The sequence below is a fragment of the Cynoglossus semilaevis genome, chromosome 19 (assembly GCF_000523025.1).
Source record: "Cynoglossus semilaevis isolate Cse_v1.0 chromosome 19, Cse_v1.0, whole genome shotgun sequence".
Classification (NCBI taxonomy): domain Eukaryota; kingdom Metazoa; phylum Chordata; class Actinopteri; order Pleuronectiformes; family Cynoglossidae; genus Cynoglossus; species Cynoglossus semilaevis.
Window position 1 is genome coordinate 11,702,304 of NC_024325.1, and position 23,232 is coordinate 11,725,535.

The following is a 23,232-nucleotide window of genomic DNA, read 5'->3' on the forward strand; positions in this document are numbered from 1 at the left end:
TGGCGAACAAGACATTTGTTTAAAAGTATTACTTCACATCCTGAGGACTGGATAGTCTCTGTATTTCCGAGACCTGGATGGCTGTTGGTGAGTCCGGTGCTCTCACCGCTTAATGACTGCGTTACTGATTAAACTCCCGGCGGATGTCCGGCCGAGGAGGAGGAATGGCGACTGTTTTCATCAGTGTCAATATAAAGGTAAGCAGCTTTTACCACATTAACAGCTGTGTGCAGTCATCTGTCGCCCCCCTAAATACAACAAAGGCATTGGGAATGATTTTTCTGATTTCCTGGTTGAGGTTATGCCTAAATATGACCGTGTTCTTATCGTTGTAGTTTTTAATATGATTTAATAAGACGTTCTTTTATTATCGACTCTTAACTTGTGTGATGCAGTGTTTTCACTTCCTGTATTATTTGTAGCTGCTCTTAGCTGAATTACAGTTAAATTTGGCGCCGCTGCTCGACGTATCATTAACCCTTCCACTGCTGTTCAGTTCTCAGCCGTTTATAGAATAGTTATAGTGCTCTGGACCTAAACTGCTGGGAGAACTCCCACGGTGCACTCTCTGGGTCTAGTCATTTTCTGCTGTACAAATAAAATTGACCCAAATACTTACAACAATATTTTGGTATAGTTAATATAGTTACAGTGGGATTGTGCTGAGTCCTATGGTAGATCATGGTTCATATACAGTAAATAAATAAAATGGAAGCCAAGCTTTTCATCTTCTTTCTCTACCATTCAACATTGTTTTTCTTGTGACTTTAGTTTAATCAGCTACAAGTAAATTCACATTTGATCATTAATTAGCATTTCTTTTTACAAACACACATACAGAGCAGGGCTGGGAAGTTGTTTGGCACAGTCTAATGCTTGACCAACCTCCTGCAATATATATATACATATATATGTATATATATATATACATATATATATCACATACAGTAAAACGAGTCTTGTTACATTAACATCTCGCCCCTCAGTCATGTGACAAAGCAAGAGCCAATGATTTCCTGCATACACTTTGAAATAGTTCAGTTGTACATACAGCATTTGTACACACGTCTTCAATACACACTCACTTCAGTCGTAATATGCTGGTACCAGGTGTTCACAGTGCCAAAAAATTAAACAAGCAATTGAACATTTTTAAAATGACTGGCATCATTTTGGCATCATTTTTGTTAGTGTACAGTTTTGTATTACAATTGTTCTTGATCAGGATTCATAAAGCGTGGCTGAAGCTTTTTTGTTGGCAGTAAAGGAAAGCAGACAAAACATCTGTTAACATGGTAAAAAAAATAAAAACACTGGTCTGTACAGACAGGACAAGGTCTTCTCAAGACCACAAGATCAATCAATAATTAACACTGCAATGAAGTGTGATAATTTAAAAAGAAATATAAACAATAAAACAAAACAGTAAAAATGAAAAAAAAGGGGCGGGGCATGTTTTCATCGACTGTTCCTACCACAGTAGTTTTTTAAAAAGTAATTTACCAAAATCAGTCGCCAAACACAAATTACGTGAAAGTTTTCTCTTTACACAGGAAGTTTGATGTGCTAAATACACACATGCTTCTTTCGTGAGCTACATAAAAAAAACTGTCTATAGGCATGTTGTCACTAAGGCCAGCAGATCTAAACAATATGGCTGTAACAATATTGAGGTTAGAGTTAAACCAGCTTCTTGGCTGAAGTTTGTACTTTGTGAGGCATCAGTCAGGTCACTGTGATATTAATACTGTTCTAGTGGACTGTGCAAATGGAGCACACATGCTGAGTCTATACGTCTGACAATATTTTCATATCAGTTTTAGTTTTTTTTTTATGTTTACTAAACTGCCTACAGGCCTGTTATTGACATGTTGTTGTTTTTTATCAATGCTTTAGACATTAGCAGCTTCAGGCAAAACAACATTCAGACTTTGCAAATACAGTTTTGCTGGAGAGAACACACACTCACACACACACACCAACACACATAAAGGACATTTCTTTTAACACCCAACATGCACACCATTTACTTCAGTTTTAATTGGGCAAAATGTTGATGTGCTAGGAAATGTAATATTTTTATTGAAAGACAAAAACAACACAATTTTTGTCTTTTCTCATTATGTTACAATAAAAAATAATTTGATTAGAGAAATTGTGATCTCCTCAGTTTTTAAGAGAGCAACCAAATCAATAAAATATAAACGTCAGTAGAAGTTTCTTTTAGCAAACACGTACACATGGGGTCAAAGTTAAACAACCTTTTATAATTTGTTAATGATGTAATATTTTAAATTATTTTATAGCCAGACATCACATGACCCAAAGTAATGGGTTTGAGCTGACAATTGTGGATAAACAGGTGCCTGTCATTTTTACCATTTTTGCGATTTCTTTAAAGTGATGTTTTGAATGTCAATGGTGCAAGAGAGCTAAAGACAAAAAAATAAATAAATTATGAAACACTTGTAAGAAATGGAGAAGTTTGATAATCTTACAGTGGCAGGACCACTGTAGGACTTAGATAAGAAAGTTTACTCTTCATGTTACACAAGACATCACCAGATCATTGAAGCTCCTGGAGGTTTGTTTTCAGAGCATCAAAGATGCTTGAATGCTTGGCTTTTTTTTTTTTTTTTTTTTTTGGATTGTCTGGATGTTTAGTTGGCTGGTTTTGTATAATGATCTAATCACAATTGATCAGAAATATCTTTTGATTGCACTGTACACCAGTCACTGTGCAAAATGATCCTGATGTCGTACAGCGGGACTGGAAGTTCAGTTAGTATATGTGTTCTCCACGACTTTCCCCTCCAAAAATCCTCTGCTACCTCCAAGGTCTGATGTTAACTGGTTTTAATAGAAGAAATATTTATCTGCTGGCTCAGATGGACTTTTTTAATTGAAAATAAAATGGTTGTATAGGTTTTAGTAAACAATAGAAGCAATTAAACATAAGCAAAAACATTCATGCTGACAATGAATGGCATTTCTCAGTTCTACCACTAGGCATGTAATGGAAAAAATAGTACCCGAGGTAATTTGGTGTTTTTTTTTTTTTGTTTTTTGTTTTTTTAGATCTAATGATAAAGATTTTTTTCCAATGATCTGTTTTCACATTTAAAGTGTTTTTACATAACATGTCTGCTAGAGGTAGAATCCTGGTTTACTGATAAAGGACAGAACAGGTAAACATGGATTTTGTAAAGAATTAGCTACAACTGAACGCAACAAAGGGAGTTGTCTTTAGTCAGAGGAAGGTGTGGCGAGCCTTGACAACTTGGGTACTCAGTCTAGTGCCCTCTAGAAAACAGCCCCCAGACACAGTGGGGAATTTAACATGGAACCATTACTTACATGTGTTTTAATTTTGTTGTCATCATTTAAAAAATGAAAAGCATGTGTGAATTTTGGAGATTATTTTCCTTCTTTTTAGCGGAATCGTGTTTAATAACCTCTTCGGGTTTTTAAAAAGTCCTTTTTAGTCTGTTTCATGAGTTTTTCTATAAAACACTTTGTTATGTGAACAGGCTACACCAAAACAAACAAACAGAAGTGGCAGCCGCCTGTTGTAACTTTGTGTCAAGTTAGTCCAAACGGCAATTTATGTTGCAGAAAGACAGTGTGGATGAAACAAAAAGGGGAAAAGAACAAGTGCATTGTTCTGATCAAACATCAGATCCATGACCATGAGTCTTTCAATAACTGCTGGTGATTTAATGCTAATTTACGCTAGGCTAATGATAAGCAGCTATCTCTTGCACCATTTGTAAGTAAATGGGGGATATTTACAAGCTTAATTTAACAAAGGCACTTTTTTCGTGACCCCATGTCTAAAATTTTAAATAAATAAATAAATAGTACAAATCAAATCTCTTTTTCTCTGTCTGTCTGTCTTTTAGGACAGAGGCAATGCTATGCCCCACAGTAAAGAGGAAAACAGGTCTGAGTGGGAACGTGGGTGAACAAATCAAGTAGGCTGAACTGTTAGGAACACCTTTCCGTTGGCATTGATCCTCTAATGAATGAATGCGTCCTGAGTCCGAGCTAACAGGGCTTGTTGACGTTGCACAGCAGTTCGGTGACTTTGATGAGTCGGGCCACTGTGGTCTGTGACTACTGCTGAAGCCGCTGGTTGTTCTGCCTGAGGCACTGCACTTCAGCTTGCAAAACTGCCTTGTCCTCTTTTTCCTAAGAGAAAACAGAAAAAAAGGACAGAACTAGTCATTTTAAAGTGTGTGTCAGAAACAGGTGTAAAGCTAACCATGGTAATGATTAGCAACGCACACAATATACAGTGTACTGATACTGATACTTTTGCTTCAATAATTATGGAATCATCTGCAAGGCAGTGTTATACAAGTCAGGAGCTCCCAACCCCTGGTCTGGGGACCAGTGCCGGTCCGTAGGTCATTTGGTACCAGGCCGAAATGGGACACAGTGAAAAAATGTACTTCAGTTTTACTAATTTCAAAAAGAATCCAGTCATATCCCTTTACTTTTTTCATTAAAAGATAATCTCCCTATGTTTCAAAACAACAGGTCATTCAGACTCTGATACTGACAGAATCAAGACTAAAAGAAAATTTAATGATGGCGTGGTATTACGCAGTAACGGCTGATACCGGCCGACCGGTCCTTGGTACAAAAAGGTTGGGGACCCCTGCAACCCAAACCACAGTGAGGACACCAAAGAGGAAAGGTTCACAGCCAGGTTTATTTCTTCTCAGGAGGCTATTTAAGTCTTTAAACACCCATTACATCAGGCAATCTATCAAAAAGATAGGTGATAAAATGCACAAAAATAATTTAAAAAAAGTAGTGATTCTAAACCAACATAGAATTAACACAGCCAACTGAACAGAAAGTGAGTGTAGCTTTTTGAAACCAATGATGCATTTTGTTGAAAACACTGAAAACCACTCAAAGAGCCATCTCCTCATATAACAGTGTCACTAGAGTACCCTATAGTCATGTTTTAATAAACAAATTATCACATGCAATGTTCATAAAATAGTTCAAAAAAGTAAACTAGGTACTACACTCCTCTATCCAGACATTAGACTATTCAGCGCTAATGTTTTATTAACTCGCAGATATAGTAACAGAACAAATTCTATAATAAGTCTTCATCCCTGATGTTCAAATATTGCTGACCTACTTAAATAACACTAGACTGGAGGAGGAATTAACACAACACTGGCAAATAAAAAATAAAATAATTCTCTTTTTTTGTTATGTCCCCAACACTGTTGACTGATGTTCTGAAAAAAAAAAAAATCAGATAGCTGTAGAGCAGAACTTGTTGAAAATGTAATATTTTTGTTTGGTTAAAAATGTTAAGTTTGACCTAATTTTAGAATTGTTTATTTTTCAGCCTTAAGTAACCCCCAAAAAAGGTAACACAGTTTGACGCTTGACAAAGATATAACATGACAAACCTGTCCAAGAGAAATGAAATGTTTAGAGATTGTTTAGACTCTCAAGGGGAAAAAACCCGACCTCACGGCTCACAGATGGTAATGAAAACAGCTACTGAACGACCTCCGAGCTGAAAGCCCAGCCCAAAGAGAAAAAGAAGGGTTTGTAGATCCAAGAATAAGAGAAGGATCCAGAGGAGTGACTACAGAACCAGACTGGAGGCTGGTCTGTACCAGATCTCTGCCCCAACAGAGGTCGAGGCGATGACTGAAAACCATCTTGGCCCGTGGTTTGTGACGACAAACCACGGGCCACTAACCTGAATCTGTTCTCAACTATTCTGATTACTGCCCTGCTTCTTCTCTCATCACCTGGACTTCAGACATGCTGGCAAACATATCATGCCACCCACGCTGTTCATCTCTGATGTCACTCTCTGACACCAGCACACCACCTCAACATTTGTACTCAGATTTATTATTCTTCACATAGAACAGAAACAGTCGTCACCGTGACGACTCTGCCGCACTTAGCTGTCTGTCAAAGAGGGATGATCAGGAATACTCATCCCCAAATTTATGGACTGGTGTGAGCAAAACAGAGCAGACTGTGGTTGACTTTGGAAGAAAGCTTTCCAATATCACGCCAGCAAACATACAGGAATGTGGACATAGAAATTGTAGATAAAGACATATTATTATTATTATTATTATCATTATTAATAGTAAAAATGATTATTGGTTGTTTACTGGATGTTAACCTCATTATAGAACTGAACTGAACTCACAACAAAGGTGACCTTTCTAAGAAGGTCCAAAGACGACTCCACCTGGTGAGCTGGCTGAGGTCCTTCGGTGTGTGCACGACCTGGCTGAGGAAACAGTGGTTGCATTTGCACTCTTCATTGCTGTTGTCTGCTGGGGCTGTGGAAGCTTAGAGAGGGACAGAAACAGACTGAACAGGCTCTGTGTTGGACTGTCCCCTGAATTCTTTAAGGGAGGTGGGAGAGAGGAGGATGTTGACCAGGCATCTGGAAGGACAACCCCTCTCATCGGCTGCACCACACTGTAGGAGATCTAAGGAGCTCCTTTCAGTGACAGACAGACTGCTGCTTCAGAAAAGTAGGGGTGAACATTTAGGTAATGTTTGGCTTTGCCAAATAATTATTTATCATTGTGGAAGACTTGTTTACTTTCTAACTTAAGAACAATGTATGTCATTGACAAAATTACTATTAAAATGGTTTAACAGGGGAAGAGGGAGGTTTATATGAAGTGCTAGGGTTTTGGTGTGTCGATCAGACTATCAATAGTATTGATTCCTATATGGCAGTGGAATCTGATCAATTCTTGACATTTTCACTCTTCAGTATTCCTACCATTTCATCAGTGTATACATGTGTCGTCTCCAAACTGAAGGCATTATTAATTATTAAATAGACATGTTTGCTAAAACATATGTAACTACTCCACCACGGTAACAAAATCCCTATTGGCTCCAAAAACAACTCGTCCCTGGAATTCTGAGTTCAATACACACCCTGTATTATTGAGCCATGTTTCTGATGGAGGCAGTCCATTTTAGTCAAAAAACAAAACCTAAGAAATGATAACATGAAACAAGCTAAGTCATTCACACTCAAAATTGGACAAAATGTCTCGTCCTTTTATACTGTCCCTGTCCCAGAGCAGGGAAACGTTTGTACCCGTTTCTAATTGACAATTCAGCCTTTAAAGCACATTGGACAAAAGAATTAAACAAATACAAAACCAGACAAAACTTTCAGGCAACTGTGGGTTTGCAATAGCTAAAATAAAAATAGCTAAAAAAGAGTAAATCTTTAGCAGCAAGGTTTAACTGAAGAGTACACCAGTCGGTACAGTTATATATATATAAAATAAAACAGATCAAATTCAGATTCCATTGTCACACTGTGTGATTGCAGAACAGCAATGCACATCTTCATTTGAAGTTTCATTAAAACTAACCCCCAAAATTGTTCTTTTTCTATATTTCTTTTACCTGTACCTTAAAAGGGATCGCTTTAACATTTACCTTTAGTAAGTTACCACACTGCAGTGAAAGTACTAACATTTTGGATGCATTTTTAAAACAGTGATAACATTTTTTTGTAAAAACAATTATAACGGGTGTCTCTACTGATAACCTGCAGAGACAGTTAAGAACAAACCAACCAATCAGCAGTTAGAGAAAGACAGGAAGTGAACTTGCGACTGATGAAAACGCTGTTAGGACGTCCCTGCCTGTCTTCAATAAGATCCTGAAGACCAGGCTCACAGAGCGCCTCCTGTCCTAGCTCCTTCCTGTACCTCCCCTGTCCTTCTGCTCTTGTCTCTGCCTGTGCACTCTCACCCTCTGGAAGTCCTGTTTTCCTAACTAGTCATTTCCTTTATGGAGTTTCTCTTTGTAGCTTGACTGTTCATCCTCCTCTGGTAAATGTCTTTTGATAAAAGCCTCAGATAAATGCATTAATGTAAAGGTAAATATAGACTAGACCAACAACTTAGACTCATTTACAGGTCCATATTAACTATATATATGTGTATATATACACACACACACACACACACACATATATGCATATATATATTAATACACACATGTACTGGATTTGTTTACATGGATTTTTAAATACGTGTACAACATGCATATGTGTGTGAGTACAGAAACATTTGTGAGAGTCAAAGTACCTTTTGTAGGTCATCCTGGAGCTTTTTCAGCATGGCCTCGAGTTGTGAAACCTTCTCTTCTAAGTGTCCTGGAGGATCACTGCAACAGAGGAGACGGGTGGCATTAGTACTACTCTAGAAATAAGAATAAAAGAATGTGACGTATATAAAATGATCTACATCTTTCATCATAGAAACTGCACAGTGAGGAACCTACCTGTCCTTTGTGTCTCTCATCTTGCCATCGACCTGTTCAGCCCCCACTTGTGACACATCTCCAGCTTTGCAGTCTGTTACATTTGAACAATTGTGATGTGATGCAGATAATGTGTCTTTTTTATATATGAATACAGAAGGAAAATAACAAATATTACTGACCCTCTCGCGACAAAGCCTCCAGAATGCTGCGACACGCTGTCGCCAGGTCAGCAATAGACTGCCACTCCTCCTCCATGGAGTCTGTTGTTTCTGAGAGAACTAACAGAAACACAACCATTTATAAACAATGCACCGAAACAGATGATGCTAATATTTGTAGCATGAAACATGAAGCATTTGTAACATGAAAATAAGACTGACGTTTTGATCATTTAGGTAAGACATTGTCATTTTTCAAATTAACATTTTGAGTCCATAGCACAGAGGATATCCTTAAAAATATAACCTGTAGGATATTTTGGAATAACAGGGTCACAAAGGGTGACAAAGCTTTTGTACAGTGTACAGTGAACATTAATTTGGTTTATAACATCTTTTTTCTCAATCTTATCTCTTTATTTCCACTGTCTATTGTAGGCCAAGATGATTTCCCCTAGAGATCTATATTAAATATTAACCAATATAAAACAGACCCAGTAGGTGGCAGTAATGCATCTGACAAGATCTCAATTTATGCAGGTAATGTCTAAAGACTAAAGAGAGTGACCAGAGTAAGCCTGCCCTACCCTGTGTGAAGAGTGAATTGCACACGATTAAACTCAAAATAAAATGCTAACTGATGAAAACAACATTAGTAAGGTTAGCCTAAGTAGCGGACAGCAGTCGACCAAAGAGAATATTAAATCGCACACATTAGTTTATGGGCTAATTATTATTATGGACTATTTGTTATTGTTTATAAATCATATTATATTCATACTCTTGGTGATGGAGTTGTGAAGACTTAGAGCTCGTGAATTCTGCTCTGAGGTGTGGTCTACACACGACAGCCAGGAGGAGGAGAGAGGAGAATCACTTGTTGATGCTTTATCGTTATCTGTTTCCATGACCTGAAGACAATAGAGGAGAAAAGAGCATTTGATCAGTTTGAAAAAAGATTTACTAGCTGTCCTTGTCTGTCTTTTTATTTCCATATAAACCTTGGATTTGACCGCTCGTAAAAGATCAGGCGTTGTATCTCCTAGCTCCCCAGGTTTTTCACAGACTTGCTGGTCCACCTTTAACTCGGCATCATTATACACGTGCCTGTCCACAAAAATGAAAGTTACAGTCAACATAGGTTGATGACATTGTTGATGTGGAGTACAGTACAAACATGTCGTAACACGTGTAACAGTATGGTTAACTGACACTCAGCAAAACCTTTATAATCCAGTCCCTCTCAAATAAAGTCTGAGCTAACAAATGTCTGTAGATAAATATTTAGGTTAAGTGAAATATATCATTAGTTATTTTCTAAAATGAAATAATCTGTTCTGTATAGTCACCAATTTACTGGTAGAGGATAGGAGTCAAGTGTCAAAGCAAATGGTACAAAAAGAAGAAACAAAACAAGCCTATATATAGTAGCTTTCTCGACTTTCCCGATGTCTTTTTACAGCGTTATTATAGTATGAAATCTTACCCATTGAATGTATCCTGGAAAGATGACTGCGTATCCAAAGAGAAGCTACGTGTAAGCTGAGCTGCACTCGCATGCTGGCTGTTATTGGCCAGTTGGTCCTGGAGAGAGTTGGCTCGTGACACTGGTAACCCAGGGGTTAATTGGAGCTGTGACTCCTCGCACTTTGCCAAACTTTCTTTGCGTTGCACTTCGTCACAGGACTGCTCTTCAGCTGGCGTGGCTTCGACCTTCACCTCTGTTACGTCTGGGTCATTTAACCTGTCCATCTTTGGCCTGGCCTCTCTTTCTACGTCCTTCTCGTCCAGTACCCAGGCCTCCCCTGACATGTCTTCACCAGGCTTACAGTCTGCATCGTTTATAGCTTTCTTGTACAATTCTGAGAAACTCCTGCAGAACATGAAACAACATTTTTTAGGTGTAGATTTAGGGTGTATAAGTTTTTACAACATGCAACAAAGACTAAGCTGCAATGTATTAAAACTTACATTACCACCCAAAGTAATGGACTGTGCACAACAGAGGTGGAGGAAAAGGTAGAAAAATGTGTGACGGCTGCTGGACATGTACAACGCCAGGGAGAGAGAAATTAGGTGTGCTGTCGGAGTGACTGATGGGTTCAAGATAGGTGTGAGGTTACATCAGGGTTCAGCTCTGATTTTTTGTTTGCTATGTTGATGGAGAGGTTGACTGATGAGGTCAGACAGGAGGCTCCATGGACTATTATGTTTGCAGATGACATTGTAATACATGGTGGAAGTAGGGAGGAAAACAGAGAGGTGGAGGTTTTTGGAGAGAGGAGGAATGAAGGAAGAATACATGTGTATAAATGAGCGTGAGGTGAGTGAAACACATTGTAAAACTCACATGGTGTGAGAAAGAGAGAGAAATATTCTGTTTCATTCACAGAAGCCTGTGTGGTAAGGTTTGCGGTCGTCTGCCAAAAATAATTGTGTGTGTGTCTCTGGATTTGTGAGAATGACTCAAGACCGGCGACGCACCTTCGAGGTTTTCCATTATTGTCGGGGGGTATAACAGTAATGTGAATCTTGTGTGCTGTGCGCAGCAGCCTGACCCTGTCTTCAGGACTCAGGTGAACCACTGAGTGTCCGCACAGCCTCACAACACGAGCCCAGAGTTGTAACCCTCCACTCTCAGCGTAGCAGAACCGCTGCAGCTCTGTCACGAAGCCCTCCTCATTCATGATGAAGCCAGGCTGACCCACCCCATCACGCAGCGGAGTGACTTCTAGTGCTTCACAGCCTCGAGTAACCAGCTGCAGATTTGTGGAAAAGTTCAAAGATTTAGTCGGAAACAAACGACTCATCTCAACATTTCTAATCTGCAGAGCGGCCATGTTCACCCACCTCTAGCCTGTGCACCACTTCCAGTATATCCTCCGCCTGGCTCTCCATCACACCAAAGGACACAGATTCCCCGAGCTCATAAAAAATATCCAAGCAGGGTCCACCGTCCTTAGTATCTGTCACGATCTTCCAGCCAATCACATCTCTGCATGAGCAGTTGAAGACGACTCTACGTGTGAACCTCTCGATCAGTACCACGAACTCGGCGGACACTCCGAGTAGACACGGGAGTTTCTGCTCTCCTGCCTCTCCTTCAATTCTGTTGTACACCATCACTGCCCACACCAGCGCTCCACTGCTGTGCAGCTCTGCACTTTTGGAACCCTTCAGCTTGTCCTTGCGCTTTCCTCCCAGTGAGAGCAGTGGGAACTTGGTGGAGGAGTCTATAGGTGTGGTAGTTACAAAGTTTTCAGCCAGATCCTTTAGGTATTCCTGCCGTGTGCGGGTAGCCATGGAGCGGAACTTCTCGGACTTCTCAGAAGCATTTTCAGCATTTACTGCCTTAGCCAGGAGAAAGTCCCTGAAGGCAGGTGAGCGAGGGAACCGGGCACCTTTTGGAAATAATGGACCAAATAATGGGATGTCTTTAGACCGTGTCACAGCGACCCTGGTAAAAGAGTTAGATGAAAGAATGATAAAGGCAGACAAAGACAAAATATGCCTTTACAGACACCGGCACAGTTGGTTCTGTGGACAATACAGAACCATGTCGGTGTATTTAACTGTTTACAGACTTAAGCATTTATTAAAAGCTAGGAAGTACATTGACAGCAGGCATAATTTCAACAATGTCCACTGTCCTTGAAGAACTCCAGTACCATGTCAATGCATGGTTTATAGAAAAGATAATTGAGAAATATATAGTTGAAAATGAAACATGTGATCAACTGATGATCAGCTGATGATCAAATCTTACCTGTAAAACGCGTTGTCCGTGCAGGGCTCATGAACTTGGACGATGATGAAGACATGTTGGAAATGAGAGCGAATAGACTTTGGAGTAAAAGGCAATGCTCCAGGTTCCTGGAAAACTATTGTCACTATGTCGTTTCCGATGTGTCGTTTCCTCAGCAACTATTGAGAAAAAAAAAATATTAAAGCAAATAAATGAAACATACATTTTTTATTTGTTTGAGTACACTTATTGAGCACTTTATTTGGTAGTTGAGAAAAGTGTTTGTTAAAGTTTCTTAGCCGGATTGTATTAATGTAAATTTACTTTACCTGTTGAGTGTTGTTGGCTGTGTAGGGCAGCATAGTGGACACATGAAACATAATCTCATAGTCCTGATAACGGGTGTAGAGGGAATGTGTCCCTGTAGAGTCGGCTGCGTGAGAGAGAGATTTACATACAGAAAAGCAAGAAAAACTTAATGACAGATAATACTCAGATTAGAAGACATTTATCAGCAGTCAGTCCACCGGCTGGTTTTCTGCCACAAGGTAGTTTTTAACAATTGATCAGTGTAAGGAAGGGGTTTGTTAAAAGGCTCACTTTTGTTGTCCAGCTGAGCTCGATATTTCTCCCAGCCCTTCAGTCGCACTCGCTCTCCTAGCAAATCCAGGAACTCCTCAAATGCTGGCCCAGAGCTTTCATTGTTGTACATGTCTTCCTCTGAGCTCTGTCCAGCACGACAGTACATCACCCCGACCTTCCTCTGGAATGTCAGCTGTGTCAAAAGATCGAAAGGCAAGAAAGAAAGCATATTTTTATTACTTTGCCGAAGGTGCGTCATTGTGAAGTAGTGGTAGGTTTCCAGTACACCCTGCTAGTGAAATCCCAAAAGACAAAATAACACTGCAATAAATTAGTGTTGTTTATTATTTGGCTCATAAATGATGATTATGATGATGATGACTATTATTATTATTGATTTTGTTAGTGAAAAGACCAAACAGTTGCAGTGTTCAGAGAACTGACGTTGAATATTACTGGCTTAGGACTGGTGTCATCATGTGTCTCATCATGTGACCAATGAGAGCATTAAAAGTGGGCCATTAGATGGTGGAGTAAACAGAACCAAAGTTTTTTGGTTATTATTCATAAATATTCATATCACACACCGAAAGAAACATAGATAGATAGATAGATAGATGGAGCGATCTATCTATCATGGTCTTAGTTACTGACCCCCTGTTCGTCCAGCTTCAGCAGTGTGTCTCTGACTTTGGGAGAGTTTGAAGCCAAGCGCAGAGAGTGTAGGTTTACTTCAGGCAAAATAAACTCCAGGAGCCTTTTGGGAGACAAGCCTCTGGGGGTGGTGTGACGGGCAGCTGAGGGCACAGACTCCTCGAGGATGGAACCTCTCAGTGTCTTCATCTACATCATAAATAAATGTCTTGTCAGAAAACACTCACACAATAAGACAAGGGCAGTTTGGAGTAAAAATGCAACCCTACCTCTGTGGTACGAAAGATGATCCTGTAATTGTGCTGAGCTCCTGTGGATCCCTCTTTGTCATCTCGGCGGAAACTTATGGCCACGGGACCAAGGCGATCATCCATGCCAAAGAAATTTTGATGCTCTGTGATTGAAATGCAGTGTAAATAGTTAAAGCTCTGCACCATGTTCAGTATGGTCAGGAAAGATATATTTATCCACTTTATAAAAGAGTTTTTACAATCCTAGCATAGTTAAGTTGTATTCTGTATAGTATATTTTTGGCAATTATTGTTGTTAAAAGTTCAAATCCCATAATCAAAAGAAGACATACCTTTCATGAAGAAATATTTGCGATAGTAATGGGCTCCCAGATCTGCGTGCTCGATGAAGTAGTTACTTTTGCCCTGCTGTTGGATGTGACTCTCCCTGGGCTCCTCCAGGACGGACACTGCATCATTGGGGGTTCGCAGGTTTGAACAGAGTCCTCGCACCCCCCTCAATCTGCCTAAACCCACCTGCTCCTCTCCCCCTGTTTCATTGCGGAAGTGAGGACAGCTTAGCAGGAGATCGTTATCATTTCCGTCCCCTTCATCCAACACCAGCACCTGCTCAGCGTCATCTGCATTCCATCCGCTGCCTCCCCCGACTGGTGCAGGTGAAGAGAGGGTGCTGTGAGACACGGGGCGCAGCTGGGAAGCTGCTGACGCCCCAGAGGTTATATTCTTTTTTCGTCCGATACTGTCTCGGTTGGAAGCTGCTTCTGTTAGGTCGAACAAAATGCTCTGAACATCATAATGGGCAAAATTTCTCAAACCAGTGCCACCCCCTTTGTCATAGGATGCTGGTTGAGAAATGTGTATGGACCCGGGTTTGGACTTCTTACTTAGACCTTCAGGCTTGGGAGGCTTGGCAGGTTTTACGGAATCTCCTGTGGAAACCAATAAGCCTGGAAAAAATGCATCCACATCTGAAGGACTGCTCTGAATCCCTATGAACTTGAGGGGGTCTTTGAGGTTCAGGACATTCGGACTAGGGGACCCGTGGTTACCTGTGTTTGACTCTTGGACTTGACTCTGTCTCTCCAGTGAAGACAGACTACCATATTCCCTGTGAAGTAACAAACCTGACTCACTCTGAGAACCAACGCCCGCCTTTTCTCCAACCACCCAAGTAGCTTTACTCCCTGTCTTGCTGGAAGAGTCCACGTCTCCCAAAGTGACATCACTGTTACTTCTCTGCATGATGTGGCCACGGCCCACTGACCTTAACATCAGCCCCACACGACTTGGTGTGAGGCTGTCACTTTCATGTCCCTCATTTTCCCTACTCGGTGGCCACTCCACGACACTCGGTTCCCGTTTAGAATCGTAACTGACAGTGGCAATTGAGGGCTGCACATTCTGACGGCGAAATTTGCGTATGAAGAGATCATCTGACTGCATGGTGCCTTAGGGAACAGCTGCTGTCCAACCGTTTGCTGTTTTCTCTGGTGGGGAACACCCAATTCTTCCAAAGCTGTGGACTTATCTCCTCTTGTGGGTGTGAAACAGGAGTTCCCTTCTTTTACAAATAAGTGCATAAAAGCAAACTACAGCACTTGACATGAAGAACCTCTTGTGTCCTCTGAGACATTTCAAAGGTAAAACTCTTGTTGGAAGATTAAACTATTTTTTTTAGTTCTGTTTGAGTTTTGTGGGGGACTGTCCTTCCTGTGGCAGGGTGTGGAGAAAATCAGGTGCAAAGTCTTTGTTCTTTGAAATGAAGATGCTTGGTGTGTGCCATCTCTGGAGGATGTACTACGTACTGGCGTCCCCTATCTTGTCTCCCCTGCGGACCTGCACACACAATAAAAAAAACCTTTTACCACATTTTACTTGAACTCTTTATGTTAAAGTTAGCCATTTTTCAATTACATTATGATTTCGATCACATTATGTGCAAAATTTAATTAATCCAAAAGTAGTCCAGGACGCACATTTGTTTCAGTATACGATATGAACAACCATGCGATAGCTTTGGTTCGTAAACACAACAGCAGTTAATATTAAAAAACTTTAAAATTGAAGTAATCAAATCAAATATAAAACCAGAGCTAATCGCCACTGCATTAACAGTTTATCTAGTTTTTGGTTACCTGAAAAAACTCTAAGAGTCCAGCATCACATTGGTGGCGTTATAACAGATACCTTCGCGGCTTTTGTGTCGTGCTCCGTGTCTGCTCAGGGTTATCTCAGGTGCAAACACAAACACAATGTCCTGCTTGAGCAGCGGAATTAAAGTGAGGAAGTTGACTATAAAGAGCCAACTCATGACTAGTACACAGTGCAAGTGGAATCCCAAAAAGTGACTGGTGTCAGTGGGTTGAAATAGGGTCAGAAGTCACGTGCCCCAGTGAAAAGGCGACACAGAATTTAGCTAGACATTACAGCGTGCAACCATCCTATCACAAAAAGGCTTGCCGTTGGTTTAAGTGTCCCAACCCTGCAACAGCCTGTGCCAAAGCAAATTTGCTCAGTTCTCCTGAATTGCTTAAGTAAAACCCCACCCAAACACCAGGACACCAGGTGCATATCTCCCTGGCTTCACTGGGGAGACATGAATGTAGTGCTTCCTAATTTGGAAATCATAAAGTCTTTATAAACAGGTATGATGTGCAAGTATGATGGTGTGATAATGTTAGCCTACACTCCCAAAGCAAATAATGCTGAAGGAATTACTTGACAGTTTTATTCTGTGTATTCATGAGATCTGTCATATACAAAGCACGTCTTTTTCAGCCCATATCTAACATACTGGTACTTCTCTGCACAAACTCAAACGGGAAAAGAGACTTTTTGTTACTTATAGGTAATTTTGTATGATTGTACTGGTCCGGCCCACTTGACATCTAATTAGCTTGTATGCGATCCCGTGATCCAAAATGAGTTTAACACCACTGATCTAAACAATCACCTCCACACAGGAGAGAACATACTTTATTTACTATATATACAGTATATATATGTATATATATATATACTGTATATATAGTAAAAGAAGTATGTTCATTTGTATATATATGGCCCTGTCAAATCAGTGGTGTCAAATCCAGTGTCTGACCAGTATCAAACCTCGTCATTATACTGGTTTCCGTATTGTGCTTATAATGTTTATAAAAAAAACAACAACAACAAAGTGCATAAAATGAGGGTTCTCTGTAAGATAAGCCATGGTATTAATAGAGTGTGAATGCTGCTTTAGTTCGTTTAAGTCTCATCTCTGACTTTGGGGAAGTCATGGCCATGTATGACATATTTTTCAACCACCCATGCAAGCCTGCATCCTGTAAAACAGGAAGTAATGACTGATATAGGGAAGATAGACCATGTCATTGTTACTACTACATGCTTTCACACCTACTGCAGATCATGTGCAATTCTGCAGCACAAGTCCACACTTATTGTTGAAGGTTACATGGTGCAAGTTAAATGCAACCACTGAAATTGTTGCAGAATCAAATCAAAGTCAAACTCATCTCCTTACTGCATTTGAACTGAATTGTAATTCTTTTATTCTTGGCAACAATGCTAATATTAATGTAATAAATATGTCACTACTACATGCACAGGTGTAAGCATCATATTAAATAAATCAGTGTTCAGACTACAGTATGCAGTGAGCCTTATTTAAGGTTCAGAAAGTACATTCAACAACACTTCGTCTAGAGCACTGTCCCTTAAACCTTACTTCCTCAAGTCATGAATACAGTATCACTTCAACAAAGTGATGTAGTTGTGTGTCATCTACGTGCTATTGCAGCACTACCTACCTACCTGCAACCTATTTTGTATCATCAACAATACCCATGGACTGGTAGTGCTGTGCTGATCTTTTTGTTTTATCATTAAAGGATCCATAAACATCCTATAGACTTACTATAGTGTTATTCACTCTGAAAGACTGAGAAAACGGATCTAGATTATCTTTATTTGAAGAAAGTAAATGGACTTTAAATTAATTAAAATGATTGATTCTCTCACTGCAGCATACTGCGTCCTGGTACTAACTGGCCAACGAACCACTACCGGTCCATGGACCTGGGGTTGGGGACCTGTGCACTATTGTACAGAAGAAAGGCTGACATGGCTGACAAGTGTGCCCCAAATACAAAAAGACAGATGTAATACTCAAATGGACTAGGGGGCGTTGTTGTCTTAAAACACAGAGTTGTCACAATGACAAGTAATTCATCCTCACTTTTTTCTCACTTTTTGTGGCTCTCTAAATGACTGTACTGTGTTGAGAGATAAGGATTTACGGTGCATATAATTTGTCAATTATATTATTGATTCTCATTAGATTGGCTATTTAGAAAAATAGAACAAATAAACAAATATTTGTTGTAGTTATAGTAAAGTATCCATTTAAATGTGAGCTTTGATTCTTGAAGCAACCTTTGAGTTACACTGGACAAGTTAGGCTCTGTCTGTGTCAGTATGTGCTCTGAAAGCTAAAGAGAAGTTCAACATGGCTGATGCTTTGGAAAAAGGAACCGCAGCTTTGCTACAAGAACTGTTTGTGTTTTGTTGTTTTTTATAGCAGCCCATCTCCATAATTTTGTCCACACTCATTTTGTAGAAGTAAAATAAATAAATGAATAGCATCAGCACCATCACTGTGCAGCGCATGGGTCGTAAATGAATTACATGGTGTGTTACTAAACTGTTTCTGCATCCTGTAAGTTATAGCCTGCTTTTTGTTGTCAAAGCTCCACACGTCTTGCAAAAGCCTTAGTTTAGTGGGGTTTTTTTTGTGAACATCAACCATAATTCATTATTTATGACATTTTGCCGCTAACGATTAACGGTGTGGATTAAATGATCACAACTACAATTGCATGTTTGGCTGACCAATCAGCCATGCTGGAAATGGGTAAACATTAAAGGTTTATTGATAACTCTTGTTGCACAACATAATTTAACAAGACAAATAAGTTAAGGAAAATGTATTTATTATTGATTATTTTAAGTTTATATAAAAGTGTGTCTGTGCAAATGAACCTATGGAATGTCACACACTAGTGCACGTTTTCACTCTGTATAACAGCAGTAGAGATAAACTAAAATATTACAAACAACAATTTCAAATTTAAATGTAGTTTATATATGCCTGTGCAACTGGACTGAAGACAAGGCTAGTTTTACCTCTCCTCTTGTTTCCCTCATACATGACCATCTGTGAGAAACGGTAAACTGTATCTCAGGTCCACTGTTTCTGCAGTGGTCACAGTATTAATGGGCGTCATGTCCTTAGCCAAATAGTGAGTTATGGCCTCCATAACTTCAGTGTGTCGTTTAGAAAAACTTTTCCTATGGAGTCTGAATCACAAAACTCTCAGCCATGGACTGCTGCTGCAGTGATGCTCGTGTTATTTTACTGCTGCTCAGCATTTGTGCTCTGGATCGACTGGCCTTGAATTGCTCGTTCAGCTCTTTAAGGTGGTGCAGCAGGTGGTTGCTGGCGTTGCCTCTAGATGTTGCTACAACCGCTCTGCAGTTCCTTCACAGTACCTGAGTCTGTAAACTGTCTTTTTGCTTAATTCCAAATTATTGCCAAATTGCAGAGGTGCTATTTCTTTTTGCCACAAGCGTTTCCTCTGCATCTTAGCTGTTCTGCTCTCCAGCCTCCACCGTTCTCTACAACTACCTGTTCCTGCAGGAACGTTAGTGGACATTGGTCATCCGATTGGCTAAACGGTGTGCATGCATGGCCCATCTGATTGGCAAAATATCAGCATGCTAAGTGTGAAAGTATGGTATGTGGAAAAAAACGATGGACATTGAATTAATCGTGCTGCGTCTCCTGTCCTTAAACGCAGAAGGCATGTATACAATGACCCACTAAAAAATGCTAAGCAGTATGCTAACCAGCCAGTCACCGGTTTGGCTTCCAAGCATCCCTAGTTTTTCTTATGTTTAGTGACAATTTATTGACAACACAAGAAGCATTCAGTATTTTTAGTTTGTTTTTAGAGTAAGGACAAGTTCTCCAATATTTTGGAAATATAAGTAAGGAGGAAAACTGGGTCATAGTAGAATCTGATGTTTAGCTCCATTTTATAAACACGTATCAGTTTTCATATCACTGGGCAAATACTTACAACATTTGCATGTGTGTCAGAGGTCTATGTCAACGGTTTCTTAAAAACCCTCGTGCCAGTGAATTCACTACTATTTTTATCATCGACATTTACTCAGTGAAGGAACATTGAATTAGTATTTAAATATATTGGATTATACTGCCCTGTTGTAATGCTTCCTTAGTAATATAATACTTGAAATTAATCCTTTAAAAAGGAATATAAAATCATATATTCAATTATAGAAAATTATTAAAACCAAGCAGTATTATTTACCAATGTTTATCAATGTGATTTAGATGCCGAGCAGATAATTTTAAATTTAAATCCTTGTGGCAATAAATGGGCCTGAAAAGTCTCACAGTTGTCATAAAGTATCTTGGTAGTACAATGATGGAGTTGAGAGTATTTCTGAACATTTGATTCAAATGTCAAGAAATTATTTAAAATGCAGAGAAGATAAACTGCATAGTATCAATGTGACGGGCATCGTGACATTACACCCACAACTATACAGTTACCATGTTGTTATTATGAATTCTATTCTGTTTAACCTATTATTAAGTACACCTTAATAACCCAAACATCCCTCTGTCATTTCATCACATTTACTGGTGACCACACACCATTTTAAGATAACTTCCTCTATACTGGATTCTGTAATTTCTGATGCTTGTGTTTATGTCTATGGAGACCTGTGCCACTCATTATTTGAATGTTTTCACTTATATAAGCCGCTGATGCTGCTTCTCTGAACAACTAACATGCAGTGGTGCAAATTGCAAACAAATAAAGGTTTGTTTGACTTCTTCTTAATTCCGTAATGTAACTATAGTCAAATGCTTTTCTGAGAAGCTCCATCTTGAGCATGAACCCAAATCCCATTATTTCTTTTGCTATCATAATAAAAAACCTCCCACAATTAATCCCATTTCAATCTCAATTACTTCTCCCCCTGCCACCCTCCCCCTCTCTCTCACACACACGTCAAATTGCTATGAAGCATTGTTGTGCTTCTTTTTCTCCTTATGTTCATCCTTCTCTTCCTCCGTTACATCCCTTGACCTTCTTCAACCTGCCCTCAGCTCTGAGCCTCGCAGCCACAGCAGTAACAGAAGCTATGGCCATGGGTCGTTCTTCCCCGGTCTTCATGAAAATTTCATCGCTACTTCATTTATTCAACACTCCAGTGTTTAGAATGCAATAAGAAAAAATAAAAAATAAATTCATGAATAAATAAATGAATAAAAAGGGGGCGTGTACATGATGGGGCTAACATAAATGAAGACAGGTCACAGTGGTGGTGGTGGTGAGTGGGGGAGAGGGCGGGTGGTCGCTGAAGACTGACAAATGTTGCATTTGATCCATCGTCGTGTTGCCGTGTATGAGAACGCTTGGCTTCCTAAACGAATATGACCTTCTGAGGAGCTTGTAGCCAAACAATGGGCCGACTGGCAGACAGAGGGCAAAGCTGCATTATGACGTGATTACGTCAAGCCGTTATTTTACATCCTCTATCGCTCCGACACTTCTTTCCTCTTTTACATACATATTATATAGATATAGCGAGATGTGTCATGGGCTGCATGTTCGTCTACATCAATTCACCACGACAGATGAATATACAACGACGAATTAATGTGAATGTTCTACAATTCCTGTCAGAAAACCGAAAGCTTACCTCCACATATCAGCTCCGCTCGACCCTGCCTTGTTTCATCATGTTCCTCTCTGCCAATTGCCTCCGCAAGACAAGATTTTTCTGCTGTGCTCCAGAATTAGGTTATTTCCCTTTCTCAGTTCCTCGCTGCTGCGGGGCGTCTCTTCGACAAAAAAATTGGATTTTTTTAAAAAACGCCACACACCCAAAATTTCGCGTCTAAATCGTACTCGTCTATTCTGTTGTCTAGAGGCAGGTTGATTTGTGCCGGCCTCCTCCCACTCTGCTCTAATTCTATTCCATTCACATCATACGAAAGCCAACCCCTCTCCCCTTACTGTCTCCTCCCCCGCCCCTCTTCTCAGCTTCGTGTCAGTGAGGCTAAGGTAATGACACACAGACTGAGACTGGCATGTACACAATACATCAATGAAAAATTGTAGCAGCCTCATTCAACACAAAGGCATTTGGAGGCGGATTTGTTGTGGAATGCTGACGTAACGAATTGTTCTTATTGTTCCTAAACATTTTGGAGATTTGACAGTATTGTTGTCCAATACGAATTTAGACGAGTGTGTGTGTGTTCCCAAATGTGGCCATAATTCACACTTAAGACTCGCTTAAGAATAGGCAGAGTGCAGCAGGATATTAACACACACATTCCACCAGGGGCTGCACTTTAGCCTTTGTAAACCACATACCTGGATGTTGTAAAGGATCCCGGCCAAGTGTCCAGCACCACTCGCCCCAAATACTGCGTGGACACCTCTGCTGTGTGGTACACACAACCATCACTTGTGTATATTACAAGTTTAGATACCCCGGTGTGGGGTGGGGGAAGGGCACATGGGGGTAGTCAGCGTTGTCTGTGAAGAGATAAGGAAAATGGTTGATAGGTAGACTGTTTAAAAAAAAAAAAACCCTTATTCTGTGGTGAAGTTGTTTTAGTGGTTTAACTAACATAAAGGCAAAAGGTCTGTGTGACCTTTTACCTTTATGTCAGTTAAACCACATTTAGCACATTTTAAAAGCCTTACTGGGCAACAAAATGAAAGGAAAAAACAACAATACATAAAGAGGGACAGTGGTAAACCAAAGGGTAATTAACTTGAATCTTTTGCAAAAATAAACATTGTAAACAGTGTGTGTAAAGAGTGCGCAGTGTGAACTAGAATGCATTGTGTATTCACATGTACTGTTACAGTAAATACGTGTTCCATGTGTATTTGTACCGAACAGGATGTTTGAAGCTAATACGAGCGTGTACTGAACACATTTTCGGTACCCCAGGTCCTACATTTGTGATGGCAAAATTACATGGGTAGTACTTATATTGGGCATACACTAATACTGAACCTCTTGCCTGAGCCTCGTTTCCACAGCTATTCCCTATACTTTTGTTATGTAGCTAATCAACTTCATGCCTCTGTTGTTCCCACAACCCAAAACTACATGTTAACACCCTTGTGTAGTACCACTACACACATTTATTAGGCATCCTATCTGGTCAAACAATGTATGTACTCTGGACCAACAATCTCAAGCACTTCATCCTCCCCAAAGTTGCCCTAACTTGTGTGTATATATATGTGTATATATATATGTGTGTATATATATATATAAATATATATATATATACTGTATATATATACAGTATGTGTGTGTATATACAGTAAATATATATAGTAGCTAACTGAGGTCACAGATGTCACTGTTGTGCTATGCTTGCCTGTAAGTATCAAGAAATGAATGG

The 23,232-nt window shown here is 39.8% G+C and overlaps 1 protein-coding gene across 3 annotated transcripts; it reads right to left on the bottom strand.

Annotated features, from left to right (window-relative positions):
- Positions 1-753: 753 nt before the first annotated feature.
- Positions 754-22,302, bottom strand: sipa1 (signal-induced proliferation-associated 1). Of its 3 annotated transcripts, XM_017041572.2 has the most exons (18): positions 22,181-22,302; positions 21,501-21,642; positions 14,033-15,536; positions 13,719-13,843; positions 13,450-13,638; positions 12,814-12,988; positions 12,543-12,646; positions 12,235-12,392; positions 11,319-11,925; positions 10,953-11,227; positions 9,955-10,341; positions 9,470-9,575; positions 9,250-9,379; positions 8,490-8,588; positions 8,329-8,401; positions 8,133-8,211; positions 6,209-6,353; positions 754-4,191 (listed from the first exon to the last, which is right to left on the bottom strand). In XM_017041572.2, the coding sequence occupies exons 3-17, from the start codon at positions 15,141-15,143 to the stop codon at positions 6,225-6,227; spliced, it is 3,747 nt and encodes a 1,248-aa protein (XP_016897061.1). In that variant the 5' UTR covers positions 15,144-15,536; positions 21,501-21,642; positions 22,181-22,302; the 3' UTR covers positions 754-4,191; positions 6,209-6,224. The 3 variants fall into 3 exon arrangements, with proteins under 3 accessions (XP_016897061.1, XP_016897060.1, XP_008331191.2); XM_017041571.2 differs by lacking the exon at positions 22,181-22,302 and having other exon boundaries at positions 21,501-22,133; XM_008332969.3 differs by lacking the exons at positions 6,209-6,353; positions 22,181-22,302 and having other exon boundaries at positions 21,501-22,134.
- Between the last annotated feature and the right edge of the window lie 930 nt (positions 22,303-23,232).